A 25,041-nucleotide genomic window follows, 5' to 3' on the forward strand; every position below is an offset into this window, starting at 1 on the left:
GGAAGAGGGGCAACCGGGACAGAATCCGGTGCCCCGACCGGGACTAGAACCCGGTGTGCCGGCGCCACAGGCGGAGGATTAGCCTAGTGAGCCGCGGCGCCGGCCTATTTTATTTGTTTTTAAGAAAATGTACCCGGGCCGGCGCCGCGGCTCGCTAGGCTAATCCTCTGCCTGTGGCGCCGGCACTCCAGGTTCTAGTCCTGGTCGTGGCACCGGATTCTGTCCCGGTTGATCCTCTTCCAGTCCAGCTCTCTGCTGTGGCCCGGGAGTGCACTGGAGGATGGCCCAAGTACTTGGGCCCTGCACCCCATGGGAGACCAGGAGAAGCACCTGGCTCCTGCCGTCGGATCAACGCGGTGTGCCGGCTGCAGCACGCCAGCCACAGCGGCCATTGGAGGGTGAACCAACGGCAAAGGGAGACCTTTCTCTCTCTCTCTCTCTCTCTCTCTCTCTCTCACTGTCCACTCTGCCTGTCAAAAAACAAACAAAAAACTCTATCGGCAAAGTCATCTTTTTGCAGCTATCTTCTGAATTATTTTCTCCATAGCAGGATTTTTAATGGGGGAGTGACACGGCCCGATGTAATTTTACAAAGTTCACTGAGATCAACTTGAAGTCTGAACTGGTAGGGAAGGGAAACAAGGTAACCGGCAAAGAGAACTCCACCAGCCCCCGAAGGCGTCCATCCTGGCCAGGGGGTGATGCGCACAAATGGGCGGAAGCCCCCGACCCCGGCGCCCAGGAGCAGGTCCCAGGGTTTCCAGGGCGCGGGCAAGCTGGCCAGGGAAGGAGGGCCGGCCGCGCCGCGCCGTAGCGAGCTCTGATTGGCTTTCCAAGGAAGCCAATCAGATGGCTAAGATCTCGCGAGAACTTCCGGCCGAGGGCGGACCAGCCCCGCGCGCTGAGGAGCGGAGAGGCTGGCACAGGCGAACTTGCAAAGCAAGCGAGAGAACTTGATCGCTTAGGGATGGGGGAACTGCCTCTGTCTACTTTGTCCTTGGCCAATCAGGCCAATTCCTCTTTCCCCTCCCTCCCTATTGGCGCTCTCCTCTGACAAAGCTGGGAGTTGCAGGCCGGCGCCTGAGCACGCACGGGTCGCTGGGAAACGGCCTTTTCCGAGATGGAGGCGCCCCCGCGGCCCTCTGTGGGCCGTGCAGCCAGCTGACCTGATTCTCCAGAAGCACGGGTCTCACGGAACACCCGCTCCCCGGCGCAGCCTTACTTTTCAGGGCTCCACTGGCCCCTGGAGCAGCCAGGCCTGGGACCGAGGGCTTCAGTTGATGGACCTGCTGCCCCACCTCCTTCTGTTAACCAAGTGTCAAAAACTAGAAAACCACTGACTATGCGAGAGGACCCATTTCATGGGCTCGAAAGCGCTAGGGACCCGCTCAAGGTTGCGCAGGCTTGAGTGTTTTGCCTGGGGCGACCCCTCTCTCGACTCTTGCCATGGATGTGTGCGGGGTTGCTTCAAAATCTTCGTGGGGAAGTTGCAATTAAAACGTTTTGGTGTGCAAAATTCTTGAGATCCGCGCACAAAAAGTTCATGAAAATGCGCGCCACACACACACACACACACACACACACACACACCCAGCCCTCAGACAAGAAGCAGTTTATTAGCAAGGAGACAATGAAAACATGGCTGTGGACCTTGGAGCAGCTCTGCTCTGCACTCCCTCTCCCGGAAGTCCTGCCCTCTCCCGGCCAACTGATCTCTGCTGTTGCCCACCAAGATCTGTGCTTGGCCCGGCACCGGGTACCAGGAACGCCGTGCCTGCTGTCACGGTCCAGAAGCCAGGGTGGGCTGAGGCTCCTCCAGGTCCCTCAGGCCTGAGCCCTGTCCCAAGGGTGCGCTTCCTGGTCAAGACCAGATCCCGTGGCCCCTGGGTCAGGGGCGGGTACCGCCTGGGCCACACAGCGATGCCTCCCCGCTAGCAGGATGATCAAGGCGTCCCTGCCCGGCTGCAGATCCCCAAGTTCCTCCAGTCCCATTGTTACAGCCCTGAGGTCGCACAAAGCCTACTTCAGGGTGTTGGTCTCCCGGGGAGCAGTCAGTTCCGGACAGATAAGAGGCAGCAGGAACTCAGGGTTTGGCGTCCCCAGGCGAGTGTTTACTGAGTGCCAACTGTGCCAGGCAGAAGCTGCGGCACAGCCCACACTGGCCAGGTCCTGACTGAGCCCAGCCAGGACCGATTCCTGAGCTTCAAGGTTACGCTGTCCAGTCTCGATTTCTATCTAGTCGCTCCTGTCTCCCATGCCTCCCCCTCCTCCTCCCTCCCACCACCTCCCGGGCCCTCTGCTGCGCCTAGGCAGCAGACGGCTCTCCCTTTGGTCTTCCCGGTCACTCCAGTTCTGTCGGCGGCTCCTCCTTGAGAGGCCTCGCCCGAACGTCCCCTATGCCGAAGGGCCTCAGGACGAGGTGCCCGCGCTGGTGCTTGATGCGGGCCGAGCTGTCTCCGAAGCCCTTGCCGCACTCGGCGCACTTGTATGGCTTCTCCCCGGTGTGGGTGCGCCTGTGCTTCACCAGATCTGAGCTCCGCGGGAATTCCTTCCCACAGAAGCCGCACACGTGGGGCTGGCTGGGTCCAGAGGTCTGGGCCCGGACCCGGGAACGAGGCGCTGGCGGCGCCAGGAGGCCTGGTGGGTTATGCAGCCGCAGGAGAGTGGGCGGCGTCGGCAGCGGCCGGGCGCGTTCGCCGCGGTGGGTGCGCAGGTGCTTGACGCGAGCCGAGCTGTCGGCAAAGCCCTTGCCACATTCGGGGCACAGGTAAGGCTTCTCCCCGGTGTGCACGCGGTGGTGTTTCACCAGGTCGGAGCTCCGACGAAAGCCCTTGCCACACTCGGGACACTTGTGGGGCTTGTCGCCCGCCAGTGGCGGCGGCGGCTCCCCGGGTTGCGGGTCCCCAGGCTCCGGCTCCAGGCCGGGCAGGCCAAAGGGCCCCTCCCCTGAGTGCGAGGGGCTGCGGGGCGTCAGCAGCGGGCTGGTGGCAAGAGCAGGTGGGGGCGGGCTGGGGATCAGGGCGGCCAAGGGGTAGCCTTGGAAGCTGAAGTCCTGAGGCTCCATGTGCGTGAGGCGGTGGCGCAGCAGCGTGGAGCTGAGGCTGAAGGTGCGGTCGCACTCTGGGCAGGCGTGCGGCCTCTCGCCGCTGTGGGTGCGCAGGTGCTTGACGCGAGCCGAGCTGTCGGCGAAGCCCTTGCCGCACTCGGGGCACAGGTAAGGCTTCTCGCCCGTGTGCACCCGCAGGTGCTTCACCAGGTCGGAGCCGCGGGCAAACTCCTTCCCGCACACGTCGCAGGCGAAGGGCTTGGGCCCCAGGTGGCTGCGCTGGTGGCTCAGGAGGCTACAGCTGAGCACGAACCGTTTGCCACAATCGGTGCAGATGTATGGTTTGTCCTGGGCCTTTGATCCCGGGGCAGTGGCGGCGGGGGCCACCCGCGAGGGCTGCCGGCGGGGGACCACCGGCCGGGGGGGCTGCTCCCCGCGGTGTGTCCGCTGGTGCTTTATGCGGGCGGAACTGTCGCCGAAGCCCTTGCCACAGATGCCGCACTTGTAGGGCTTCTCGCCTGTGTGCGTCCTCTGGTGCTTGACCAGGTCCGAACTCTGCCGGAAGCTCTTGCCACACTCACCGCAGATGGTGGGGCGCTCGCCGGCGGGGATCCGGGGCCGAGCAATCTTTGGGGGACCCTGGGCCTGTGGCCGGGCTCTGTAGGGCTTCTCACCGCTGTGAGTTCGCTGGTGTTTGATGCGGGCCGAGCTGTCTCCGAAGCCCTTGCCGCACACCCCGCACTTGTAGGGCTTCTCCCCGGTGTGCGTCCGCTGGTGCTTCACCAGATCGGACATCTGCCGGAAGCTCTTGCCACACTCGCCGCACACCGCAGCCCGATCCCCGCTGGCCTGGCCCCAGCGGGGTTCGCCCAGCATCCGGAGGCCTCGGTCCCGAGCCTGAGGCTTTCCCAGCCCCTGTCTCTGGACCCACAAGTCATCCCAGCTCTCGATGCCTTCGGGTTTCAGAGCGGCACTTCCCACTTCGTGGCCCGGGCCTAGCTCTTCCTCTTCCTTGAATTCCAAGTCCTCATCCTGGGAAGTCTGTTCAAACTCATCCGGCTGACAGACCACCACGTTCTCACTCTCCAGACCTGAGGAAAGGAACAGGCAGCTGTGGACCCTGCCCTCGGGCTCAGCACCCCCTTTTTAAGACAAAAAAAATTTGGGGGTAATTTATTATTAACTTGAGACATAGAGCCCCATCTGTCGGTTGATTCGCCAGATGCCCGCGTGGGTCAGGGCTGTGCTTGGGCTGAAGCTGGGAACAGGGAGTGCAATCCCGGGGTCCTGTGTGGGTGGCAGGAACCCACTTACTGAGCCATCACCACTACCTCCCAGAGTGGGCGTTGGTGGGGGCGGGAGGCGGGAGCCAGAACTGAACCCAGGTACTTGGATGGGAGAGGCTGGAACTACCCAGCCACTACCTCTGATACCAACTTCCCCAGGAACACAGTCTGTGGGCAGGATTCTGTCTCTCTCTCCCTCCCTCCCAATTCGCTCTTACTCTACTAGACCTAATACATGTCAGTGACTCAACTGAGCCTGGTGATCCTCGCAGCCAGTCCTACGAGACCATCGCTGCCCCATCTTCCACGCCCCGCATCACTTGCTCACGGTTGTAGATGGTTAGAAAGGGGTGGGTGGGCGATGTGGCCCAGCGGGTGAGACTGGCGCCCTCGCCCAGGCCTGCATCCGTATCAGTCAGTGTGGTGTGGCTCCAGGCCTGCCGGCTTCCCGCGGGTTTCTGCTGATGAGCAGCCTGGGAGGCAGCAGGTGATGGCTCAAGTACTGGGGTCTGCCACCCACCTGAGAGCCCAGGATGGCATCTCTAGGCTCCCACTTCATTTATTTATTTATTTATTTATTTATTTATTTATTTATTTATTTATTTATTTTGACAGGCAGAGTGGACAGTGAGAGAGAGAGAGAGACAGAGAGAAAGGTCTTCCTTTCCTCCAATGGCCGCCGCGGCCAGCGCGCTGCGGCCGGCGCACCGTGCTGATCCGATGGCAAGAGCCAGGAGCCAGGTGCTTTTCCTGGTCTCCCATGGGGTGCAGGGCCCAAGCACCTGGGCCATCCTCCACTGCACTCCCGGGCCACAGCAGAGAGCTGGCCTGGAAGAGGGGCAACCGGGACAGAATCCGGCGCCCCGACCGGGACTAGAACCCGGTGTGCCGGCGCCGCTAGGCGGAGGATTAGCCTAGTGAGCCACGGCGCCGGCCCAGGCTCCCACTTCAACATGGCCCAGCCCTCCAAATAACTTTTTAAAGGTTACAAAGTAGCCAAGTGACGTTTCTAACTCAAGGCTGGCTGACACTGGAGCCTGTGTACACCACTAAGGTGTTTCCATTTGGAAAGCCTGGTGTCTGCTATGTCCATTCTATCTTGTTATACAAGAGACCTTGTTTAAGTTCATGGAAAATGCACATTATGAAAACACTATGTGGCCGGCGCCGCGGCTCACTAGGCTAATCCTCCGCCTGCGGCGCCGGCACACCAGGTTCTAGTCCCGGTCGGGGTGCCGGATTCTGTCCTGGTTGCCCCTCTTCCAGGCCAGCTCTCTGCTGTGGCCCGGGAGTGCAGTGGAGGATGGCCCAAGTGCTTGGGCCCTGCACCCCATGGGAGACCAGGAGAAGCACCTGGCTCCAGCCATCGGATCAGCGTGGTGCATTGGCCGCAGCGTGCCGGCCACAGCGGCCATTGGAGGGTGAACCAATGGCAAAAGAAGACCTTTCTCTCTGTCTCTCTCTCTCACTGTCCACTCTGCCTGTCAAAAAAAAAAAAAAAAAAAAAGAAAGAAAGAAAGAAAGAAAGAAAGAAAGAAAGAAAGAAAGAAAGAAAGAAAGAAAGAAAAAGAAAACACTATGCATGGGGCCAGCACTGTGGCGTAGTGAGTAAAGCCGCCATCTGCAGTGCTGGCATCCCATATGGGCGCCGGTTCAAGTCCCAGCTGCTCCACTTCCAATCCAGCTCTCTGCTGTGGCCTGGGAAAGCAGTAGAAGATGGCCCAAGTGCTTGGGCCCCTGCACCCGTGTGGGAGACCGGGAAGAAGCTGCTGGCTCCTGGCTTCGGATCAGTGCAGCTCCGGCCATTGGGGCCAATTAGGGAGTGAACCAGCAGATGGAAGATCTCTCTTTCTCTCTCTCTCTGCTTCTCCTTTTCTGTCTCTCTGTGCAACTCTTTCAAATAAATAAGCAAATCTTAGAAAGAAAAGAAAATACTATGCATGGATTTCAACGTGGTTTTTTTGCACCCAAATAAACTTATATTTCCATTTGTTTCTCCCTGAACTTTCGGAAGCCCCCCGGCATCAGCCCATCGGGTAATTTAGTACAACCACGGAGGAGACTCGAGAGGACTTGGACTCACACTGGCAGTCGTCCAAGGTGCGTGGTGGGCAGCAGGAGAGAGAGGAGCCTCACAACTTCTAACCATGGGTTCAGAACCGTCCCAAGAGCGATAGGCGGTAAGGAGGCCGGGACAGGCATTCCCAGCAAAGAGAAAATTCTGGAGAACTGGAATATGGGAGAGGGCGCTTGGGCCCGCCTGAGCTTGCAAGACTGGCAACTGAACACTAGGCTGAGGCTTTTAATTAGTAGACAGAAGGTTCTAGAGGAGAGCCAGGCTTAGATCTGCATCTAGACCAATCTGCCTGCGGAGTCCACCATGGAAGACAGAAGGGCTGAGGGACGGGAAGGAGGCCTCCAGCCGGGCAGAGGCGGCAGTGGGGGAGGGGAGCGAGTCCTTGAGAAGGTGCCCCTCGCGGCCCGGCACACAGCAGGGGCCGGGGCCGGGGATGGGGGGCTGCGCCCTCGGCGCTCTACCGCCTCCCCCCTCCCCTGGCGGCCCAGCTCAAGTTCCCTTTCGCGGGTCCCTGCCAGGCAGGGCCCAGCACTCGAGCCCCACCCGGCCATGACCCATCCAGGTGGCGCGCGGCCGCGGCCCTCACCTGTGCGGGCGCCCCTCAGCTGCTGCTCCTCCTCCTCCTCCTCCTCCGGGTCGCGGAGATCTGGGTCCCAAGGCTCCTCGGCGCGCTCCATCGCCCGCTCGCCGCCCTGGGGGCAAGGAGACAGACACCAGATCCAGCGGCCACAAGGCCATGTGCGGCCCGCGGGGCCCGGCCGCCGGCCAGCGTCGCGTCCCGAGCACCGGGCGCGGCTCCCGGGGACCCCCCCTCCGCCCGCCCCTGCACCTGCCGCTCCCTCGCTGGCACGCAGCCCGCCCCCCACCGCCACCCCCGCTCACCTCGGCAGCAGCCACCCCGGCGCCGTCCGGAGCTTCTCCGCGCGGGTGCGGGTGCCCGAGCCGCCGGCGGCCCCGGGATGCGAGCTCCGCGCCAAACCCGAAGCGGGCCCGGACCCAGGCGCCCCGGGGGTGGCCGCCGCGGTGGGGGGCGGGACGGGAAGCGGAAGCGCCGGGCCGCACGGAGCCTCTCTAGGACCTGGGAGGAGCCGCCCGCGCCGGCGGGAGCTCGGTGGCCGGCGGGCCGCCGCCTGCCCGCCGAGGGGGCTGCTCTAAGCCGCGGGACGGCGGCCCGGACTCGGTGGTATTAACCGTGTGCCTCCTGGGCCGCCGCTGGCCGGCGAGGGCCGGAGACCCGTCCCAGGCCACCCGCGCCGGCTCCCGGGGGCTGACCGGGAGCGCCAGCCGCCCCGGCCGGAGAGAGACAAAGAAAGAGGGAGCCCAAGCCGGACCCAGGGAAAAGGGGTGGGGGAAGAGACCGCGGCAGACAAAGGGCGGCGGAGACCCCAGACGGGGCGGGGCGGGGCGCCGCGGCTCGGGAAACAAAGCCGGGGCTGGGTCGCGGGGGCCGAGGGCCGGGGGCGGGGAGGGGGCGGGGAGCCCGAGGCCGGCGCGGGCCGAGGGGCGCGGGGTCCCCGGGACTCGCGGGGTCGTCTAACGGGCGCGGTCGGGGCCCAGGAGGCGGCGGCGGGGAGAGGGGTGGCCGCCGGAGACAAAGAGATGTGGGCGCAGATAAGACGCGGATGGGCGTCCGGAAAGAGAGGAGGAGAGAGCCGGGCCCCGGGGCCAGCGGCACAAAAGGCAGCCGTCCGCGAGGAGAAGCAGAGACAAAGAGGCAGCGACGCCAGCGCCGGGTCTGCAGCCCCGCGCGGGCCAGGGAGGAGGAAGCAACCCCTGCTTCCCATCTGTGGCTCTGGCTCAGGCTGCGTTCCCGGGGCCCCGGCGGCGTGACGGGCAGCATCTGGACCCTTGGCAGGCCTGGCCGTCGGGGAGGGGTGGCTGAGGCTCGGCTTGTTAATTTGCCTTAGCACCTTAGCGCTGAGCCCAGAGTTTGGGATCCAGACTTGGAACGCAGGCAACGTTTGTCCCCCATCCCCCGTCCGGGGTGCTACTGGTTTGAAGGGGCAAATGTAAAAAAAAAAAAAAAAAATTATTAAACATAGAGAACTGCACGGGCATGAAAGAGTTACCAAGAGCGCCTGGAGACGGAGCAGGGAGAGGTCTATTTGTGGAACGAGTCTGCTTGGTTTTTGTGTGCGGGGTGGTGCATGGATGTTCCCTTGCTGATCCTAATTCTGAAGACAGTCTCAAATGCTTGTGATACTTGAATGCAGAAATCTCCAAAAGATCAAAACCTCTGAAGTAGAACCCCCCCCCCCCAATCACGATCCTGCAAAGATGGGCCTCCTGGAATGTTCTAAATCCCACTTCTCTGAGAAGAAGAAAGCAGAATTCCAGGGGGCCATTAGTGAGGATGGTGGCATGCGCACCTGGGACACCTGGTGAAGCATTCACAGTGGACGTCCCTGCAGGAAATGAGTGTGTGTGGGGAAGGTCAGGGTCATCCAGTGTTGGGGAGGGGGCCAGAGCGGACAACTGTGGGAGGCAGGCTGCCCCTCCCTGAGAGCTGGGGCGAGTTTCCTCTTACTGCCCTGGACATTAGAGCCCCAGGTTCGCTGGCCTCTGGACTCCAGGGCATAAATCAGAGCCCCTGTCCCCCACCCCAGGTCCCCCGTCTTTCTGCTTCCTACTTAAGTCCCCTGGTTGGACTTGACTGAGTGATGCCACCTGGGGCCTGGGATATCCAGGTTGCACATGACCTGTCTCAGCCTCTATAAATACTTAAGCCAATTCCCCTAATAAACCCCTCTTTATACACGAGGGTCTTTCCAAAAGTTCGTGAAAAACTAAACTTATGGACCCAACACTGTGGCATAGCGGGTAAAGGTGCCGCCTGCTGTACTGGCATCCCATATGGGTGCCAGTTTGAGTCCCGGCTGCTCCACTTCCCACCCAGCTCTCTGCTGTGGCGTGGGAAAGCTGTAGAAGATGGCCCAAGTGCTTGGGCCCCTGGACTGGCATGGGAGACCCAGAGGAAGCTCCTGGCTCCTTCGGATCAGCCCAGCTCTGGCCATTGCAGCCATCTGGGGAGTGAACCATCGAATGCAAGACCTCTCTCTGCCTCTGCCTTTCAAATAAATAAATCTTAAAAAAAAAAATCTAAACTTACGCACTTTGTGCAAAAACTTTTTGAAATCATGCAGATTTCTTTTTTCCACATGAACTTTGGAAGAAAAAATGTTTTATTTATTTTCAGCTACTTCAAAGGCAAAGTGACAGAGAGATCTTCCATCTGTTGGTTCAGTTCCTTGCAAATGCTCTTAAAGACAGGCTGGAGCAGGGCAAAGCCAGGAGCCCAGAACTGCACCAGGGTGCCCCACGTGAGTTAGGTAGGGGCCCAAGCATTTGAACTATCATCCACTGCATTCCTGGTATAAGCAGGAAGCTGGATCAGAAGTGGACGAGCAGGGACTTGAACCAGCGCTCGCTCTGATAGAGGATGTAGGCCCCAAAGGGCAACTTAACTTAAAAGTTAACTTAAAAGTTCTGTGAGCTTTTTGAAGACTGTCTGGTCATATAGATTTCAGTTTTTTTGCACCAAAATAAAACTTATAATTCCATTTTGGAAGCACCCTTATATCTACATGCATATGCCATTAGCCTGTCTCTGGAGAACCCTGATACAGATGTGGTACTGGGGAAAGCAGGGTATCATTCCTTCTTTCTGTAGTCTTTACAACACAATAGACAAGAGTGGGATATTAATCCCTTGCTGGAAGACCAAGAGAAGGGGCAGGCGTTGTGGTACAGTGGGTTAAGCTGCTGCTTGTGACTCCTGCATCCCATGTGAGCACCGGTTTGAGTCCCAGCTGCTCCACTTCTGATCCAGCTCCCTGCTAATGTGCCTGGGAAAACAGTAGAAGATGGCCCAAGTGCTCGGGCCCCTTCACCCACTAAAGAGACCTGGAAGAAGCTCCTGGCTCCAGGCTTCGGCCTGGCCCAGACCTGGCTGTTGTGGCCATCTGGGGAGTGAACCAGCAGACAGAAGGGTCTCTCCCCCTCTCTCTGTAACACTGCCTTTCAAATAAATTATCACATCCTATTTTTTTTTTTTTTTTAAAGATTTCTTTAGGGGCTGATGCTGTGGCCGTAGCAGGTAAAGCTGCTGCTTGCAGTGCTGACATCCCATATGGGTGCTGGTTCAAGTCCCGGCTGCTCCACTTGCAATCCAGCTCTCTGCTATGGCCTGGGAAAGCAGTAAAGATGGCCCAAGTGCTTGGGCCCCTGCACCCACTTAGGAAACCCTGATAAAACTTCTGGCTCCCAGCTCTGGCCTGGCCCAGCCCTGGCTGTTGTGGCCATATGTGGAGTTAACTGGTGGATGGAAGATCTCTCTCTCTTTCTCTGTAACTCTGAATTGCAAATAAATCTTAAAAAGAAAAATTTGTCAACAATGATACACTAAATCCAACCTAGAAAAACAAGCACATGCTTTACTTTGGCTAATGGAGGGCATATTCAAAACTGTCCCCACTGTTTTTGTCATTTGTAATTTGTATTTATTTATTTGAAAGGCAGACACATGGTGTGTGGGGCGGGGGGGAGGGGGGGAACGGACAAGGAAGATAGACAAAGAGTGTGACAAAATGTGCTCTCCTATCCCGGTCCACTCCCCAAATGCCAGCTGGGGCTGGGCCAGGAGACCCAACCCCAGGTTTCCCCCCTGAGTGGCAGGGTCAGTCACTGCAGCCAGCACCACTACCTCCCGGAGTGCGCCTGAGCAGGAGGCTGGGCCTGCGAGCCGAGCAGGGACCTGAACCCAGGCACTCGTGATACAGGTCAGGGGCTTCCAACCACTGGGCCAAAGGCTGCCACCCCGGCCCCACTGTGTGTTTGTTGTTTCAATTTGTGTTCAATAAACAACACTTCACGCCCCTTTTGGATCTGAAAATTCTAGAACTTGGCCACTGGCTTAATATATAATTTTTAAGATGTCAGCAACCATTTGTTTCTTTTCCATTCAGCCTGATGCCTTTGGCTGTGCAGTCTCAGGAGGCCTGAAAGAGTTAAAGCTGTGTGTGTCTCAAGACGCCAGCAAAGTTCCGGATGGGCTGGAAGGTCATTGTGTGCGGGGGACGGTAGGCGGCTGTGCTGCTGTCTGATCACCCACAGGACTTTTGCCAAATCTGTGCTCTGTGCTCTTATTACAAGAGTGTGTGTTGAATGGATCTCCGGCACCCAAAGCAACATTAAAAACATGGTGCAGGGATGGGAAAATGGAGCCAGCAATGCTTGTGTTGGCACAGAGTGAAGGCCAGGAGAATTTCAGAGTGCACAGCCACATAGAGAATGAATGTGAGCATATTCTCTAAGGAGAGCCATGCCCTCAAAGGGGAAGAAAGAATAGCAACTATTCACCTTGAAAGCAAGAAGTTAATGACCTTGACTGCTGGCCAGCCTATGTGGGCAACCTCAGTGCTGTTGCTCATAACCTCTCCCTATAATATACTTTTCTCTCTTTTTAAAAAATCATTGGTTTTGGCCAGTGCCATGGTTTACTAGGCTAATCCTCCGCCTGTGGCGCTGGCACCCCAGGTTCTAGTCCTGGTCTTGGCACCGTATTCTGTCCTGGTTGCTCCTCTTCCAGGCCAGCTCTCTGCTGTGGCCTGGGAAGGCAGTGGAGGATGGCCCAGGTGCTTGGGCCCTGCACCCCATGGGAGACCAGGAGAAGCACCTGACTCCTGGCTTCGGATCAGTGCAACGCGCTGGCCGTAGCAGCCACTTGGGGGGTGAACCAACGGAAGGAAGACCTTTGTCTCTGTCTTTCTCTCTCTAACTCTGTCCAAATAAATAAATAAATAAATAAATCATTGGTTTTTTTAAGAGGCAGAGAAACAAAGAGAAAGAGTCCCATCTGCTATTATACCCCGCCAAATGCCCACAACATCTGGGGCTGGGCCAGACAGAAGCCAGGAGCCAGAAACCCAATCTGGGTCTCTCACTTGGGTGGTAGGGACCCAACTATGACCATGAACCTGCTGCCTCCCAGAATATTCGCTAGCAGAAGGCTGGAATTGGGAGCAGAGCTAGGACCTGAACCCAGGCACTCCTAGCTTCACAACCCAAGTCCTAACTGCTAGGCCAAATGCCCACCTCTGTAGTACACTTTTTTAAAAAAAATTTTTTTAAAGATTTACTTATTTATTTGAAAGTCAGAGTTACAGAGAGGCAGAGGCAGAGAGAAGGTCTTCCATCCACTGGTTCACTTCCCAATTGCCCCAACGGCTGGAGCTGCACTGATCCGAAGCCAGGAGGTTTTTTTGGGTCTCCCACATGGGTGCAGGAGCCTAGGGACTTGGGCCATATTCCACTGCTTTTCCAGGCCATAGCAGAGAGCTGGATCAGAAGTGGAGCAGCTGGGACTCAAACCAGTGCCCATATGGGATGCCGGCACTGCAGTCGGTGGCTTTACCTGCTACAGCACAGGGCCAGCCCCTGTAATACCCTTTTTAACTTGTTTTTTTCCTTTTTAGCTTTTCCTGGCTTTTAGTGGTTTTTATGTGTTCAGCTTTTCCCCTACTATTTTAAATGGTCAGTATTATTCAGACAGAATTGGAGAGGGAAGAAGCAAGAGTGAGAATCAATCTTCCATTTGCTGCTTTACTCCCCACAAAAGACCACAAGAGCAGCCAGGGCTGGGCCAGGCCAAAGCCAGGAGCCCAGAACTCCGTCCAGGTCTCCCACGTGGGTGGCAGGGACTCAACCACATGAGAGCTATCACCACTCCCTCCCAGGGTCTGCAATAGCAGAAAGCCAGAGCCGGGAATCAAAGCCAGCTACATCCATGTGTGATGCGATCATTTTTTTTTTTTAAAGATTTGTTTGTTTATTTGAAAAGCAAAGTGGCAGAGAAGAGACAGAGACAATCTCGCATCTGTTAGCTCACTTCCCAGATTCCTGTAACAGCCAGGGCTGAGCTAGGATGACAACAGGAGCCCCAAGCTCCACCCAGGGTCTCCCATGTGGGTGTCAGAGCCCAAGTACTTGGGCCATGGGGTGTGGGCAACTTCACCAGTGTCTTAACCACTAGGCTAAGCACCCGTTCCAATCAACACTAGTCTTAATTTTTAAAATAGATTTATTTTATTTTATTTGAAAGAGTTAGGGAGAGAGAGAGGGAGAGACAGAGATCTTCCATCTGCTGCTTCACTCCCTAGATGGCTGCAACACCCATAACTGGGCTAGACTGAAGCCAGGAGCCAGGAGCTTCATCTGGGTCTCCCATGTGGGTTCAGGGGCCCAAGCACTTGGGCCATCCTCTGCTGCTTTCCCAGGCGCATTAGCAGGGAGCTGGAGCAGAATGGAGCAGCCGGGACATGAACTAGAGGTGGCTTTACCTGTTACACCACAGCGCCGGCCCCAGCATTATTCTTTATAATCTGCTGTGTATTTCATCTTCATAGCATTTCCAATACTGGAGGTATATAGTGTGTAGACTCTTACACAGTTCTAATTCTTTTTACGCACCTTTTGCAAACTTGACTCTCTAAAAGTATGCTATTGGGGCTGGCGCTGTGGCGCAGCAGGTTAAAGCCCCCTTCTACAGTGCTTGCATCCCATATGGGTGCCGGTTTGAGTCCCGGCTGCTCTACTTCTGATCCAGCTCTCTGCTATGGCCTGGGAAAGCAGTGGAAGATGGCCCAGGTCCTTAGGCCCCTGCACCCACGTGGGAGACCTGGAAGAAGCTCCTGTTCCTGGCTTTAGATCGGGGCAGCTCCAGCCTTTTCAGCCAATTTGGGAGTGAACCAACGGATGGAAAAAAGACCCCTCTCTCTCTATCTCTCTCTCTCTGCCTCTCCTCTCTCTGTGTGATTCTGACATTCAGATAAATAAATCTTAAAAAAAAAAAAAAAAAAAGCTGCAACTGCCAACCATGGTGATACACGTTCATGTTTCACTTTTGGACGATTTTTTATAATTTTTCAAAAAGATTTTATTTATTTATTTATTTGAGAGGCAGAGTTACAGACAGTGAGAGGGAGACAGAGAGAAAGGTCTTCCTTCCATTGGCTCACTCCCCAAATGACCACAACAGCTGGAGCTGCGCTGATCCGAAGGAGCCAGGAGCTTCCTCCCAGTCTCCCATGCGGGTGCAGGGGCCCAAGGACTTGGGCTATTCTCTGCTGCTTTCCCAGGCCACAGCAGAGAGCTGGATTGGAAGAGGAGCAGCCAGGACTAGAACTGGCGCCCATATGGGATGCTGGCGCTGTAGGCGGAGGATTAACCTACTGCGCTACATACAGCACCAGCCCCTGGACTATTTTTTAAGGAACACATTTCATCTGCTCATAACTGTTACATGGCTATCATTAGTATACCTGAGTGTCTGTTTGCAAAAATATGTATGTTATTAATATCTATATTTTATTTTGTAAAGTGGCCTAGGGAATTGCCGCGTTTTTAATGTTTCTTAAATAAAATCCCTCTTTAAAAATGAAAAGACATGACTTTGAAATAGTCTTTTGAAAATTTTTGTTCAAGGGGCCAGCACAGCAGGTAAAACCACTGCCTGTGATGCTGGCATCCATATGGGTGCTGGTTTGAGTCCCAGCTGTTCCACTTTCAATCCATCTCCCTGCTAATGCCCCTGGGAAAGCAGAGGAAGATGACCCAAGTGCTTGCACCCCTGCACCCACATGGGGGGCCTGGATGAAGCTCCTGGCTCCTGCCTAACTCAGTTCTGACCACTGCGACCATTTGGGGAATGAACCAGTGGATGGAAGTGTGCGCGCTCTCGCTCTCTCTCTCTCTCTCTGCCTTTTCCTCTACAACTCTGATAAATTTTTTTTTTAAAAAAAGGAATTTTTTTTCAGAATTATTTTCAGGATTTAATCTTCTGGGGATTTCACCATTCGGGATTATGGCATCCGGGTTCCCATCCTGCCAGATTATAGCTCATACCCAGGGACTTTAGAGACAGACAGAGACGGGGGTCGCACATCAGCCAACACACACACTTACTGATCACCAACCAAAAGGAGGCTATTTCGGAAAATACAAAAAAACTCCCCAAGAGCACCTGGCCCAGTGGGATGTGGAGCAGTGTAGATGCCGTGACAAGTTCTACCCTGTCTACACTGGCTGCAGGAGCGGGTCGTTGCAGAAGCGCCGTGCGTGGAGAGCTGCGCAGAGCTCAGCGGCGTGGGTGCTGTGTTAGGTCACTCCCGCGGTTTGGTTCCCTGCCGTGTCATGTAATTGCTGTCTGGGCTTTGGGAAGTTACTTAAACTTCTCTTTCCTGAACTATAGAATCGGAGTGATCAAACCCGACCAGGATGGCCGGGGATGAAGGCATGGACAGCACTCAGCAGGGACTCCTGGCCGGAGGAACCACCGAAGGACAAGGTGGCTTTTGTGCTGGCCTTAGCAGGATGGCAAAGGTTTCACCGAGGTCCAGAGCCTGGCTGGAGTGGGGGCTGATGAAGACCTCCAGCTAGGTAGGGGGCCGACACTGTGGGGTAGCGGGTAAAGCCGCGAACTGCAGTGCCAGCTTCCCATATGGGCGCAGGTTTGAGTCCCAGCTGCTTCACTTCTGATCCAGCTCTCTGCTATGGCCTGGGAAAGCAGTGGAAGATGGCCAAGTGCTTGGGCCCCTGCCCCAGCATGGGAGACCAGGAAGAGGCTCCTGGCTCCTTCTTTGGATCGGCACAGCTTGAGCCATTGCAGCCCTCTGGGGGAGTGAACTAGTGGATGGAAGACCTCTCTCTGTGTCTGTAACTCTACCTCTCAAATACAAAAGATACCACATCTGACTAATTTATTGTCATAGAGGGAGGTATGGGGGCAGGCTGTGGCCAGTGGGTTAAGCTGCTGCCTGGGAAACCTGTATCTCATATCAGAGTACCTAATTCAAGTCCAGCTACTCCAAGCTTCCAGTCCAGCTGCTGATCCCCACGTGGGAGACCAGGATGGAGTTCCAGGGTTCTGGCTTCAGCCTGGCCTAGAGTGAACGAATGGAAGCTTTCTCTCTTTCTCTCTCACTGTGTTTTTCAAATCAATCAATACATTAAAAAAGAGAGAAAGACGCCATTGGAATGTGTGTATCCCATGTTGGTGTGTTTGGGTCCAAGGTTTGCCTCCACTTCCGATTCCACCTTCCTGAGTTCTGGCCTCTTGGCTTCAGCCTCAACTGTTGTGGGCATCTGGGGAGTGAACCAGTGGATGGAAGATCTGTTTATCTGTCTCTGTCTCTCTAACTTTCAAATAAATAAATAGTTTTGTTTTTGCTAAAATTAAAAATATATATAGAAGAAGGATGTGGGACCAGTGCTGTGGCGCAGCAGGTTAAACTGCTGCTTGTGACACTGGTGTCCCATGTGGGCGCCGGTTCGAGTCCCAGCTGCTCCACTTCCGAGCCAGCCCCCTGCTAATGTGTCTGAGAAAGCAACGGGAAGATGGTCCAAGTGCTTGGGTCCCTGCACCCACGTGGGAGACTGGGATAGAGTTCCTGGCTCCTGGTTTCAAGCAGGTCCAGGGCTGGCTGTGGTGGCCATCTGGGGAGTGAACCAGCAGGTGGAGGCTCTGTCTCTCTCTTCTTGGTCACTCTGACTTTCAAATAAATAAATAAATAAATATGTATTTAATAATGCTGAACAAACATATATAGGTGAGCCGGCGCCGCGGCTCACTAGGCTAATCCTCCGCCTAGCGGTGCCGGCACACTGGGTTCTAGTCCCGGTCAGGGCGCCGGATTCTGTCCCGGTTGCCCCTCTTCCAGGCCAGCTCTCTGCTGTGGCCCGGGAGTGCAGTGGAGGATGGCCCAGGTCCTTGGGCCCTGCACCCCATGGGAGAGCAGGATAAGTACCTGGCTCCTGGCTTTGGATGAGCACAGTGCGCCGGCCGCAGCGCACTGGCCACGGCGGCCATTGGAGGGTGAACCAACGGCAAAAGGAAGACCTTTCTCTCTCTCTCTCACTGTCCACTCTGCCTGTAAAATACATATATATATATATATAGGCATATACTTTAAAACAATGTTCACTTATTTATTTCATTGAAAGGCAGAGTACTAGAAGGAGGAGTTAGCATGGGTTGGGGGTGGCAGGGGAGACAAAGGGAACTTCCACCTGCCGGTTCACTCCCCAAATGGCCACCGTGGCTGCGGCTGGGGCAGACTGCAGCCAGGAGCCAGGAGCTTCCTCCAGGTCTCCCATGTGGGTGGCAAGGGCTTAAGCACTTGGGCCATTCTCCGCTGCCTTCCCAGGTGCATTAGCAGGGAACTAGATCAGCCGGGGAATGGAAGCGGGGTTCTGATCCGGGCTGCCGGCGTTGCAAGCATATACTGTTTATGGACATTAAAATGTCCCTTCTGTACAGGAAATGATGTTCAAAGTGCAACAGAAAAGTGCACTCTGAGTACCTTCCACAGCCTGCCTTAGGGAGGGAAAGGGAGGGGGAGGGGAGGGGAGGGGAGCGAGCTGGGGGACTTTCTCCCTCTTGGCTGAGGCTGCACACAAAACACCACAGCCTGGGCAGCAGGAACAACGGATGCTTGTTTTCTCCCAGCTCTGGAGCCTTCAAGTCCAAGGTCAAGGCCAGCAGGCTTGGTGTCCAGCTGGGCCTGTCTCCTTGGGCTGCAGATGGCTGCCCGTCTGCTGTGTCCTCACGTGGCTCTGTGTACACGTACACACACACACACACACACACACACACACACGATGCATCTCCCTCTTGTACCACTGAATTAAGCTGCACGCTCAACACTCCACGTAACCTTACTGATCTCTGTGAAAGCCTTTTCTCTTTTAAAAATATTTTTAATTTATTGATTTAATCTCTTTGAGCTGCAGAGAGAAAGAGAGAGCAAGAGAAACCTCCCGTCTGCTGGTCCACTCCTAAGCCAATCCAGTTGTCTAACACAGTGCTGGGGCAGGAGACAGCCAAGGGTTAACTGGGGGAGCTGAGAGAAGCACATTCCAGAAGTCTCTCTCCTAGGAGTCTCCTCCGTCTGTTTCTTTTCCTGGGTCTCTGCCTCCCTGTCCTTATTCTTGACCTTGAGACCGAGAAGGGCTACCAGAGGAAGCTGAGAAAGAAAAAAAAAAAGCTGGAAAACCTCCCCTTAGCAGCTGTAGGTGTTGATATGATAATGACCAGATGGTCTGGGTGCTCCCAGAAGCAGGCTAAGCCGCCCCCCCACCCCTGATCACCCCTATAAAAGATTCAGCCACCAATGGGGCTCAGGTTACTGCTTAAGCACGCACTTTCTTTCCAAGGATCAACTTCAGCTTTGCTGTTTGTCTGAGCCTCCTCCTCCCATGCACTGTATGAGGTTCCATGTCCCTGCTTTCTGGCCCTGGGCTCCCACAATCCTGCTGCCTCCCAGGGCGTGTGCTAACCGGCAGCTGGCACCTGAGGCAGAGCTGGGACCAGAAGCAGGCTCTTCCCTGTAGAGGGACCGAGGGACGTGGGCTTCGAGGCTGCGCCGCACACCTGGCTCCGGGCTGATTTCCTACCAGTTACTCCAAGAGACAGGGCTTTAGTGGTGGGGGCGGGGGACACAGTTCAGTGCATAACAGCTAAGAGGGGAATAATAAATAGAACCGAAAGGAGAGGAGTAAAGAAAATGGGGTTGGTGAGGCAGGCGGGATCCAGATGAAGCCGCGGTAAAGGAGACCAGCATCAGGGGCTCTGAGGTTAACGCACACACCAAAGGGAACCCAGCTCCTCAATGCTAAACTCACAGTTGGATAAATAACCGCTGGCCTCCAAGGCCAAAGTCATTCCTTCGAAAATGGAGCGCCGATAACAGAGCTGAAATGCATTTCATTTTACAAGCTGGAAACTGGTTCAGAGAGGTCATGTTACTTACCCAAGGTCACACAGCAAGTAAGCAGAGAGCTGAGGTCTAGGGAGTTCTTCCTTTTTCTCTCTCTCCGTCTCCCTCTCTCTCTCCTTTTAGAGATATGTTTCCTGTTCTTTATAAAGTGGTAGGTTTTTTTTTTTTTTTAAGATGTATTTGTTTATTTGAAAGGCAAAGTGACAGAGAGGGAAGGAGAGACAGAGATCTTCCATCTGCTGGTTCATTCCCCAAATGCCTGCAACAGCAGTGAAGGGGCGGGGGTGGCTGGGCCAGTCCCTGGCCAGGAGCCAGGAGCTCCATCTGGGTCTCCCACGTGAGTGGCAGAAACCCAAGTACTTGGGCCATCATCTGCTGGCCTGCCGGGGCTTTAGCAGGCAGCTGGGATTTAGCATGGAAGAGTTGGGACCGGAACCAAGCACTGGTTCTTTTTGTATGTTCTGCAGCCTCCAGCTAACTCCCTATAGCCGTTCTTCCAGGCACCCTGTGCATCTAAAATACTGTTTCTTGGTCTTTCTATGTGCCAGGCCCCCTGCACAAGACACCGGGGAATCCAGAAAGCAGAAGATGGGGCATTTGCCCTCGGAGTGCTCAGCCTGGGTGGGCATGGCAGGAGCTGTGACAGTGCTGGGGAGGCTACAGGAAGCAGAATGACTCTGCGGGGGTGGGGGGCAGCCGGAGACCACTTCAGGGGAGGAGGCAGAGCCCCTTTGGATAAAGAGGCGCGCACCTGGGAGAGCTGAGCGCGTTTGGGTGATGAGAGACAGGTGAGGAAGCCAGCGCCCGGAGGCTTCCGCTGCCACAGGCCCAGAGCTTGCACTTGACTTTGAGGTCACTGGGCAGCCCCTGAAGGAGTCTGATTGGGCTGGGCTAGGGGGTTCTGAAGCAAGGTCTCTGGCTGCGGAACCCCAAGACTTGGAGTCCTTTCAAGAATTCATTCAATCTACCGCACAAGCAAGAAAATTGCTGGTCCCTCCCACCTTGGTCCCATTTATAGCTTCTGGTCCACTCAGACCCTGGGGACTTTATTATTAGTATTACTGGGAAAGGCAGAGTGACGCAGAGAGAGAGAGAGAGAGAGAGAGAGAGAGAGAGAGGCTGGTGGTGTGGCACAGTGGATTAAAATGCTGCCTGCAATGCTAGCATCCTGGTTTGGGTCCCAGCTGCTCCACTTCCGATGCAGCTCCCTGCTGATGCACCTGGGAAAGCAGCAGAGGATGGCCCAAGTGCTTGCACCCCTGCACCCACGTGGGAGACCCAAATGGAGTTCCAGGCTCCTGGCTTCAGCCTGGGCCAACCCCAGCTGTTGCGGCCACTGGGGGAGTGAACCAGCAGATGGAAGATCTCTCTCTCTCTCTCTCTGTAAGGCTGCCTTTCAAATAAAGAAAGAGAGATCTTTCATCCGTCCTCTGGTTTACTCCCCAAATGCCTGCAACATTCATAGCCAGGCAGACCTAAAGCCAGCAGCCCAGAGCTCAACCCAGATCTCACACGTGCAGGAAGGGAGCTGTCTGAGCCATCCCTGCTGCCTCCCAGGCACAGGTCGGCAGGCAGCTGGATTGAGAGGAGACCAAGGACTGACAGGCGAGGTGTGGCTTACCCAGCTGCGGCAGCACGCCCAGCACGCCCAGCACGCCCACCCTGGAACGTTTCTAAACCATCCTGTCAAAGCCTTCCTCTCACCTGCTACGGACAGCGGCTGGCTTCCTTCCTCTCTGCCCGCACCCCGCCTCTCACCATGGTAAGGGGGGCTACTGAGGGGCTTGAAATAAAGCTGTGTGGAGAATGGAGGGGCCGAAGCTGCCTGAGGGATGATGGGAAACAGGGTGCAGGTGGGGGGACCCCCAGGTTCCCTTGGTCTTGGCTTCCCCCAGCTCTCTGCTCTGGGCGGGTTCTGAGCATCTGAGCTGCCTACCCTGCCCTCCCCCTCGCTGGCTGCACTCAACTTCCTGTCCCACCAGAGGAAGTGGGGTGCGACAGCAGGTGCAGCGACAGCTCGGGGAGCCATGGTGAGTCCTTGTGCCCAGGAACCCAGGCGTCTCGGCCCCTGGGCCCCTACCCCCAGGGTCGCTAGCCCCAGGTTGATCTACAGGGGGGTGTTTCTCCCCAGCCTCTGAGCTTAAGGGATGCGGGGGGTGTTGCCTGCCACTCCTAGCGCCTTCAACGGTCCCCCCACCCCACAGCAGGACAAGGAGTACGTAGGTTTCGCCGCCCTCCCCAACCAGCTGCATCGCAAGTCCGTCAAGAAGGGGTTTGACTTCACACTCATGGTGGCAGGTTTGCAGAGGAAACGTGGGGGAGGGGGCTGCCCTTAAGAGACACCCCCCCCCGGCTGTCCCTTCAACAACCAAGTGGGTCTGTGCTGTCCACAGGGGAATCAGGCCTGGGGAAATCCACCCTCATCAACAGCCTGTTCCTCACCAACCTCTACGAGGAGCGGCAGGTGCCAGAAGTCAGCGGTGAGAGGCCCCACGTTGCAAGCGTTGCCTTTCCATCCGGGGACTTGGGCAACCACTGCCCCCCCCCCTTTTCTCCTCTCTGGGAAAATGGGTGGAGGCAGCGGTTATGCTGGGAAAGGACATGAGCACTGCTCAGACCCCTAAACAGCTCCCAGACCTCCACCCCCACCCCCCACCCTCGTCCTCACAGCTCGCTTGGCCCAAACGCTGACCATCGAGCGCCGGGGCGTGGAGATCGAGGAGGGTGGTGTTAAAGTGAAGCTGACCCTGGTGGACACGCCTGGCTTTGGGGATGCAGTGGACTGCTCCGACTGGTGAGGGGGAGGAGAGGGGAGGGGGCCCAGGGGGTGGGGTGGACACCCAGGGAGCAGTTACAGAGCCGATCTGTCCCGGCTCCCTGACCCACAAGGTGACACCTGTTTCTGGGGACTATCTGGCCCAAGGTGCCCTGTGCTTTAAATATATATTTAAATATATATACATGGGCAATCATTTGGTGCAGTGGTTAAAGATGCCACTTGGGAGGCCCAGGATCCCCCTGGGTTTGGGCCCTGAATCTGCTTCTCATTGTGTCCTGCTAATGTGCACCGGGGAGGCAGCGGGTAAGGGCTCAAGTGCCTGGGTCCCTGGCACCTGGAGATCCAGATGGAGCTCCAGGCTCTTGGCTTCAGCCTGGCCCTGTCCTCAAATGCAGGGATTTGAGGAGGGAACCACTGCATGAGAGATCTCTGTCTTTCAAATAAAATGAGCAGAAGTCTTAAACATATATTTAGTTTTAATTAACACATAGTAATTGGACATGCATTGTGGGCCAGAGGATGATGGATGGAGAGACCCCCGTACTCAGAGCCATTCCTTACCCGCTGCCTGCACCCTGCTGCGCCAGCGCCAGCCCCTTCTCAATGCCTTTTAATGGAGGCTGAGAAACCACTTCTTCCCCCTACAGTCCTTGCTAGCCCCGCCCCCTTCCCTGCCTGCAGCCTCTGACCTCTGACCTCTGACCTCTGACCATCTCCCACCTCCCAGCTGGCTGCCGGTGGTGCGCTACATCGAGGAGCAGTTTGAACAGTATCTCCGGGACGAGAGTGGCCTGAACCGGAAGAACATCCAGGATTCCCGAGTCCACTGCTGCCTCTACTTCATCTCGCCCTTCGGCCGGGGGTCTGGGGGAACCCCCTGGGAGCTGGGGCATTTGGAGAGGGCTTTGGGGGCGGGGGTGGGGGATGTCTCTGCACCCCGGGGCTGGGCCCTGACCAACGCCTGGCTGCAGGCTCCGGCCCCTGGACGTGGCCTTCCTGCGGGCAGTGCACGAGAAAGTCAACATCGTCCCTGTCATTGGCAAGGCAGACGCCCTGACGCCCGAGGAGACCCAGGCCCTCAAGCAGAAGGTATGGCTGCTGGTGACCCCTGGCCTTTTGGGGCCCCAAGCAAAGCCAAAAGTCCTGATCAAGCTTGAACTTGAGCTTTGGCTTGGCTTTGATCTTGGATGGCTGTTTGGGAGGATGACCAGTTAGGCGGGCTGTGGGGGTGACTGAGGAGGGTGGCACGAAGCTGCCAGGGGAAAGCCTCGTCTCTGGAGGTTGAGAACCCGGTGAATACGCAGGCCTGTCTGGAGGCTGGGGCATAGCCATGATGACCTCTGACCTCTCTCTGGCCCCATGAAGCTCTGCCCCCCACTCCCCACTGTCTTCAGAGCCCTCCTCCACTGTTTACACAAGTGACCACCTCATCTTAGGATTTTGTTTGTTTCTCAAACCTCTATGTGCCCGAGATTCTGGTGCTGGTCATTCCCTACAGTCAGATTTCACCATCTCTGTCTCTGCGTGTCCCTCTCTGGTCTCTGACCACCGGGTGTAACTCTGGGTCTCTGGCCATGCACTGTCTTGCACTCATGCCCCGTGTTCCTCGCTGTCTCTGCCTCTGTCTCCCTGGAGATCCGGGACCAGTTGCAGGAGGAGGAGATCAACATCTACCAGTTCCCGGAATGCGACTCCGATGAGGACGAAGACTTCAAGAGGCAGGATGCAGAAATGAAGGTGCCGGGGGCATGGGGGGCAGAGGCCGCCGGGAAAGGGGTTCCTCCCCCCACCCCACAGGGGCCAGCGGTGACCCCTTGACCCCCGCCCTCCAGAACAGCATCCCTTTCGCGGTTGTGGGTTCCTGCGAGGTGGTGAGGGATGGCGGGACCCGACCAGTGAGGGGACGCCGCTACTCCTGGGGTACCGTGGAAGGTGAGTGACCCCCGGGCCACTTGCGAATCCGCGGGGCCCGACACGGGCTTTCGGGGTGGGCTGCGCTCCCCAGGAGGCCCTAGGGCTGCAGGCTGGGCAGACCCGAGTTCTCTTGTCGCTCGCTGGCCCGCCCCCCAGTGGAGAACCCACACCACTGCGATTTCCTGAACCTGAGACGCATGCTGGTGCAGACGCACCTGCAGGACCTGAAGGAGGTGACGCACGATCTGCTTTACGAGGGCTACCGGGCCCGCTGTCTACAGAGCCTGGCCCGGCCCGGGGCCCGAGCCAGCCGCAGGTGAGCGCTGCCAAGCCCCCGCCCCCGCCCCCGCCCCGGCCCCGCCTGTGTCGCCCAGGCCTCGCTCTTCGACTTTCTCCACCCACTGCGCCTCGGGTCCGGCTCTCAGGCGGCTAGATCCCCGCCTCTCGGCCTCGACACCCCTGACTCCCATGCCCCTCTCCCGCTGCCCCCCAGTAAGCTCTCCCGCCAGAGCGCCACGGAAATCCCTCTGCCCATGCTGCCCCTGGCCGAGACGGAGAAGTTGATCCGCGAGAAAGACGAGGAGGTGAGCCGGCGCCTCGCCTCCCACCCCCCACTCCCCCCCACCCGAGGCCCCAGGTCCTCCTGGAAGGGCGACTCCGGCCTCGCGCGGTCCCACCGCCCGCACTCTCGTCCCGCACAGCTGCGCCGCATGCAGGAGATGTTGGAGAAGATGCAGGCCCAGATGCAGCAGAGCCAGGCTCAGGGCGAGCAGTCGGACGCTCTCTGAGGACCCCCGCCCCGGCCCTGACTTACCTCGGCTCCGCCTTCGGTCTCTCTCTCGTCCAATCCTGGGTCCTACACTGCCCAGCGCCTAAGCCCGGAGCCCCCCGCCGGCAGACCCGCCCTGGCGTCCGCTTTGTTGCGGGCTCCCGGGCCGAACGCCTGCCTCTCCCCCGGCCCGGAGTTGGCGGCCCCGCCCCCGCCCCGCCCCGTCCCCCGGCGCCGCCCCTCCGGGCCCGAGCGTTCGCTGACTGAATAAAGACGGCGCGCCCCCCACCCCAGCCCCCGCCCCGAGCTTCCTTGCGAGCGGGAACGAGCCTCCGCGGGGCGCGAGCCCGCACGCCCCACCCCAGCCCGGCCGCCAGACACTGCGGGGGACGCCACC

General features: G+C 57.3%; 2 protein-coding genes across 7 annotated transcripts; one reads left to right on the forward strand and one right to left on the reverse strand.

Moving 5' to 3' along the window:
- Positions 1-1,595: 1,595 nt before the first annotated feature.
- Positions 1,596-24,855, reverse strand: ZNF48 (zinc finger protein 48). 2 transcript variants are annotated; one of them, XM_051834987.3, is made up of 3 exons: positions 24,690-24,855; positions 6,996-7,101; positions 1,596-4,137 (listed from the first exon to the last, which is right to left on the reverse strand). In XM_051834987.3, the coding sequence occupies exons 2-3, from the start codon at positions 7,084-7,086 to the stop codon at positions 2,342-2,344; spliced, it is 1,887 nt and encodes a 628-aa protein (XP_051690947.3). In that variant the 5' UTR covers positions 7,087-7,101; positions 24,690-24,855; the 3' UTR covers positions 1,596-2,341. The 2 variants fall into 2 exon arrangements, with proteins under 2 accessions (XP_051690947.3, XP_002721811.4); XM_002721765.6 differs by lacking the exon at positions 24,690-24,855 and adding an exon at positions 7,292-7,426.
- On the forward strand, positions 20,827-24,937 carry SEPTIN1 (septin 1). 5 transcript variants are annotated; one of them, XM_051834994.3, is made up of 11 exons: positions 20,827-20,944; positions 21,387-21,480; positions 21,576-21,662; positions 21,853-21,976; positions 22,689-22,823; positions 22,933-23,050; positions 23,597-23,698; positions 23,794-23,893; positions 24,032-24,191; positions 24,369-24,459; positions 24,577-24,937. In XM_051834994.3, exons 1-11 carry the CDS (start codon positions 20,942-20,944, stop codon positions 24,661-24,663), a joined length of 1,101 nt encoding a protein of 366 aa, XP_051690954.1. In that variant the 5' UTR covers positions 20,827-20,941; the 3' UTR covers positions 24,664-24,937. The 5 variants fall into 5 exon arrangements, with proteins under 5 accessions (XP_051690954.1, XP_069920969.2, XP_089177305.1 ...); XM_070064868.2 differs by lacking the exon at positions 20,827-20,944 and adding an exon at positions 21,177-21,283; XM_089321179.1 differs by lacking the exon at positions 20,827-20,944 and adding an exon at positions 21,177-21,283 and having other exon boundaries at positions 21,390-21,480.
- Positions 24,938-25,041: the final 104 nt, after the last annotated feature.

This window comes from Oryctolagus cuniculus, chromosome 19 (assembly GCF_051225735.1).
Source record: "Oryctolagus cuniculus isolate XC-2025 breed Fujian yellow rabbit chromosome 19, ASM5122573v1, whole genome shotgun sequence".
NCBI classification, from domain to species: Eukaryota; Metazoa; Chordata; class Mammalia; order Lagomorpha; family Leporidae; genus Oryctolagus; species Oryctolagus cuniculus.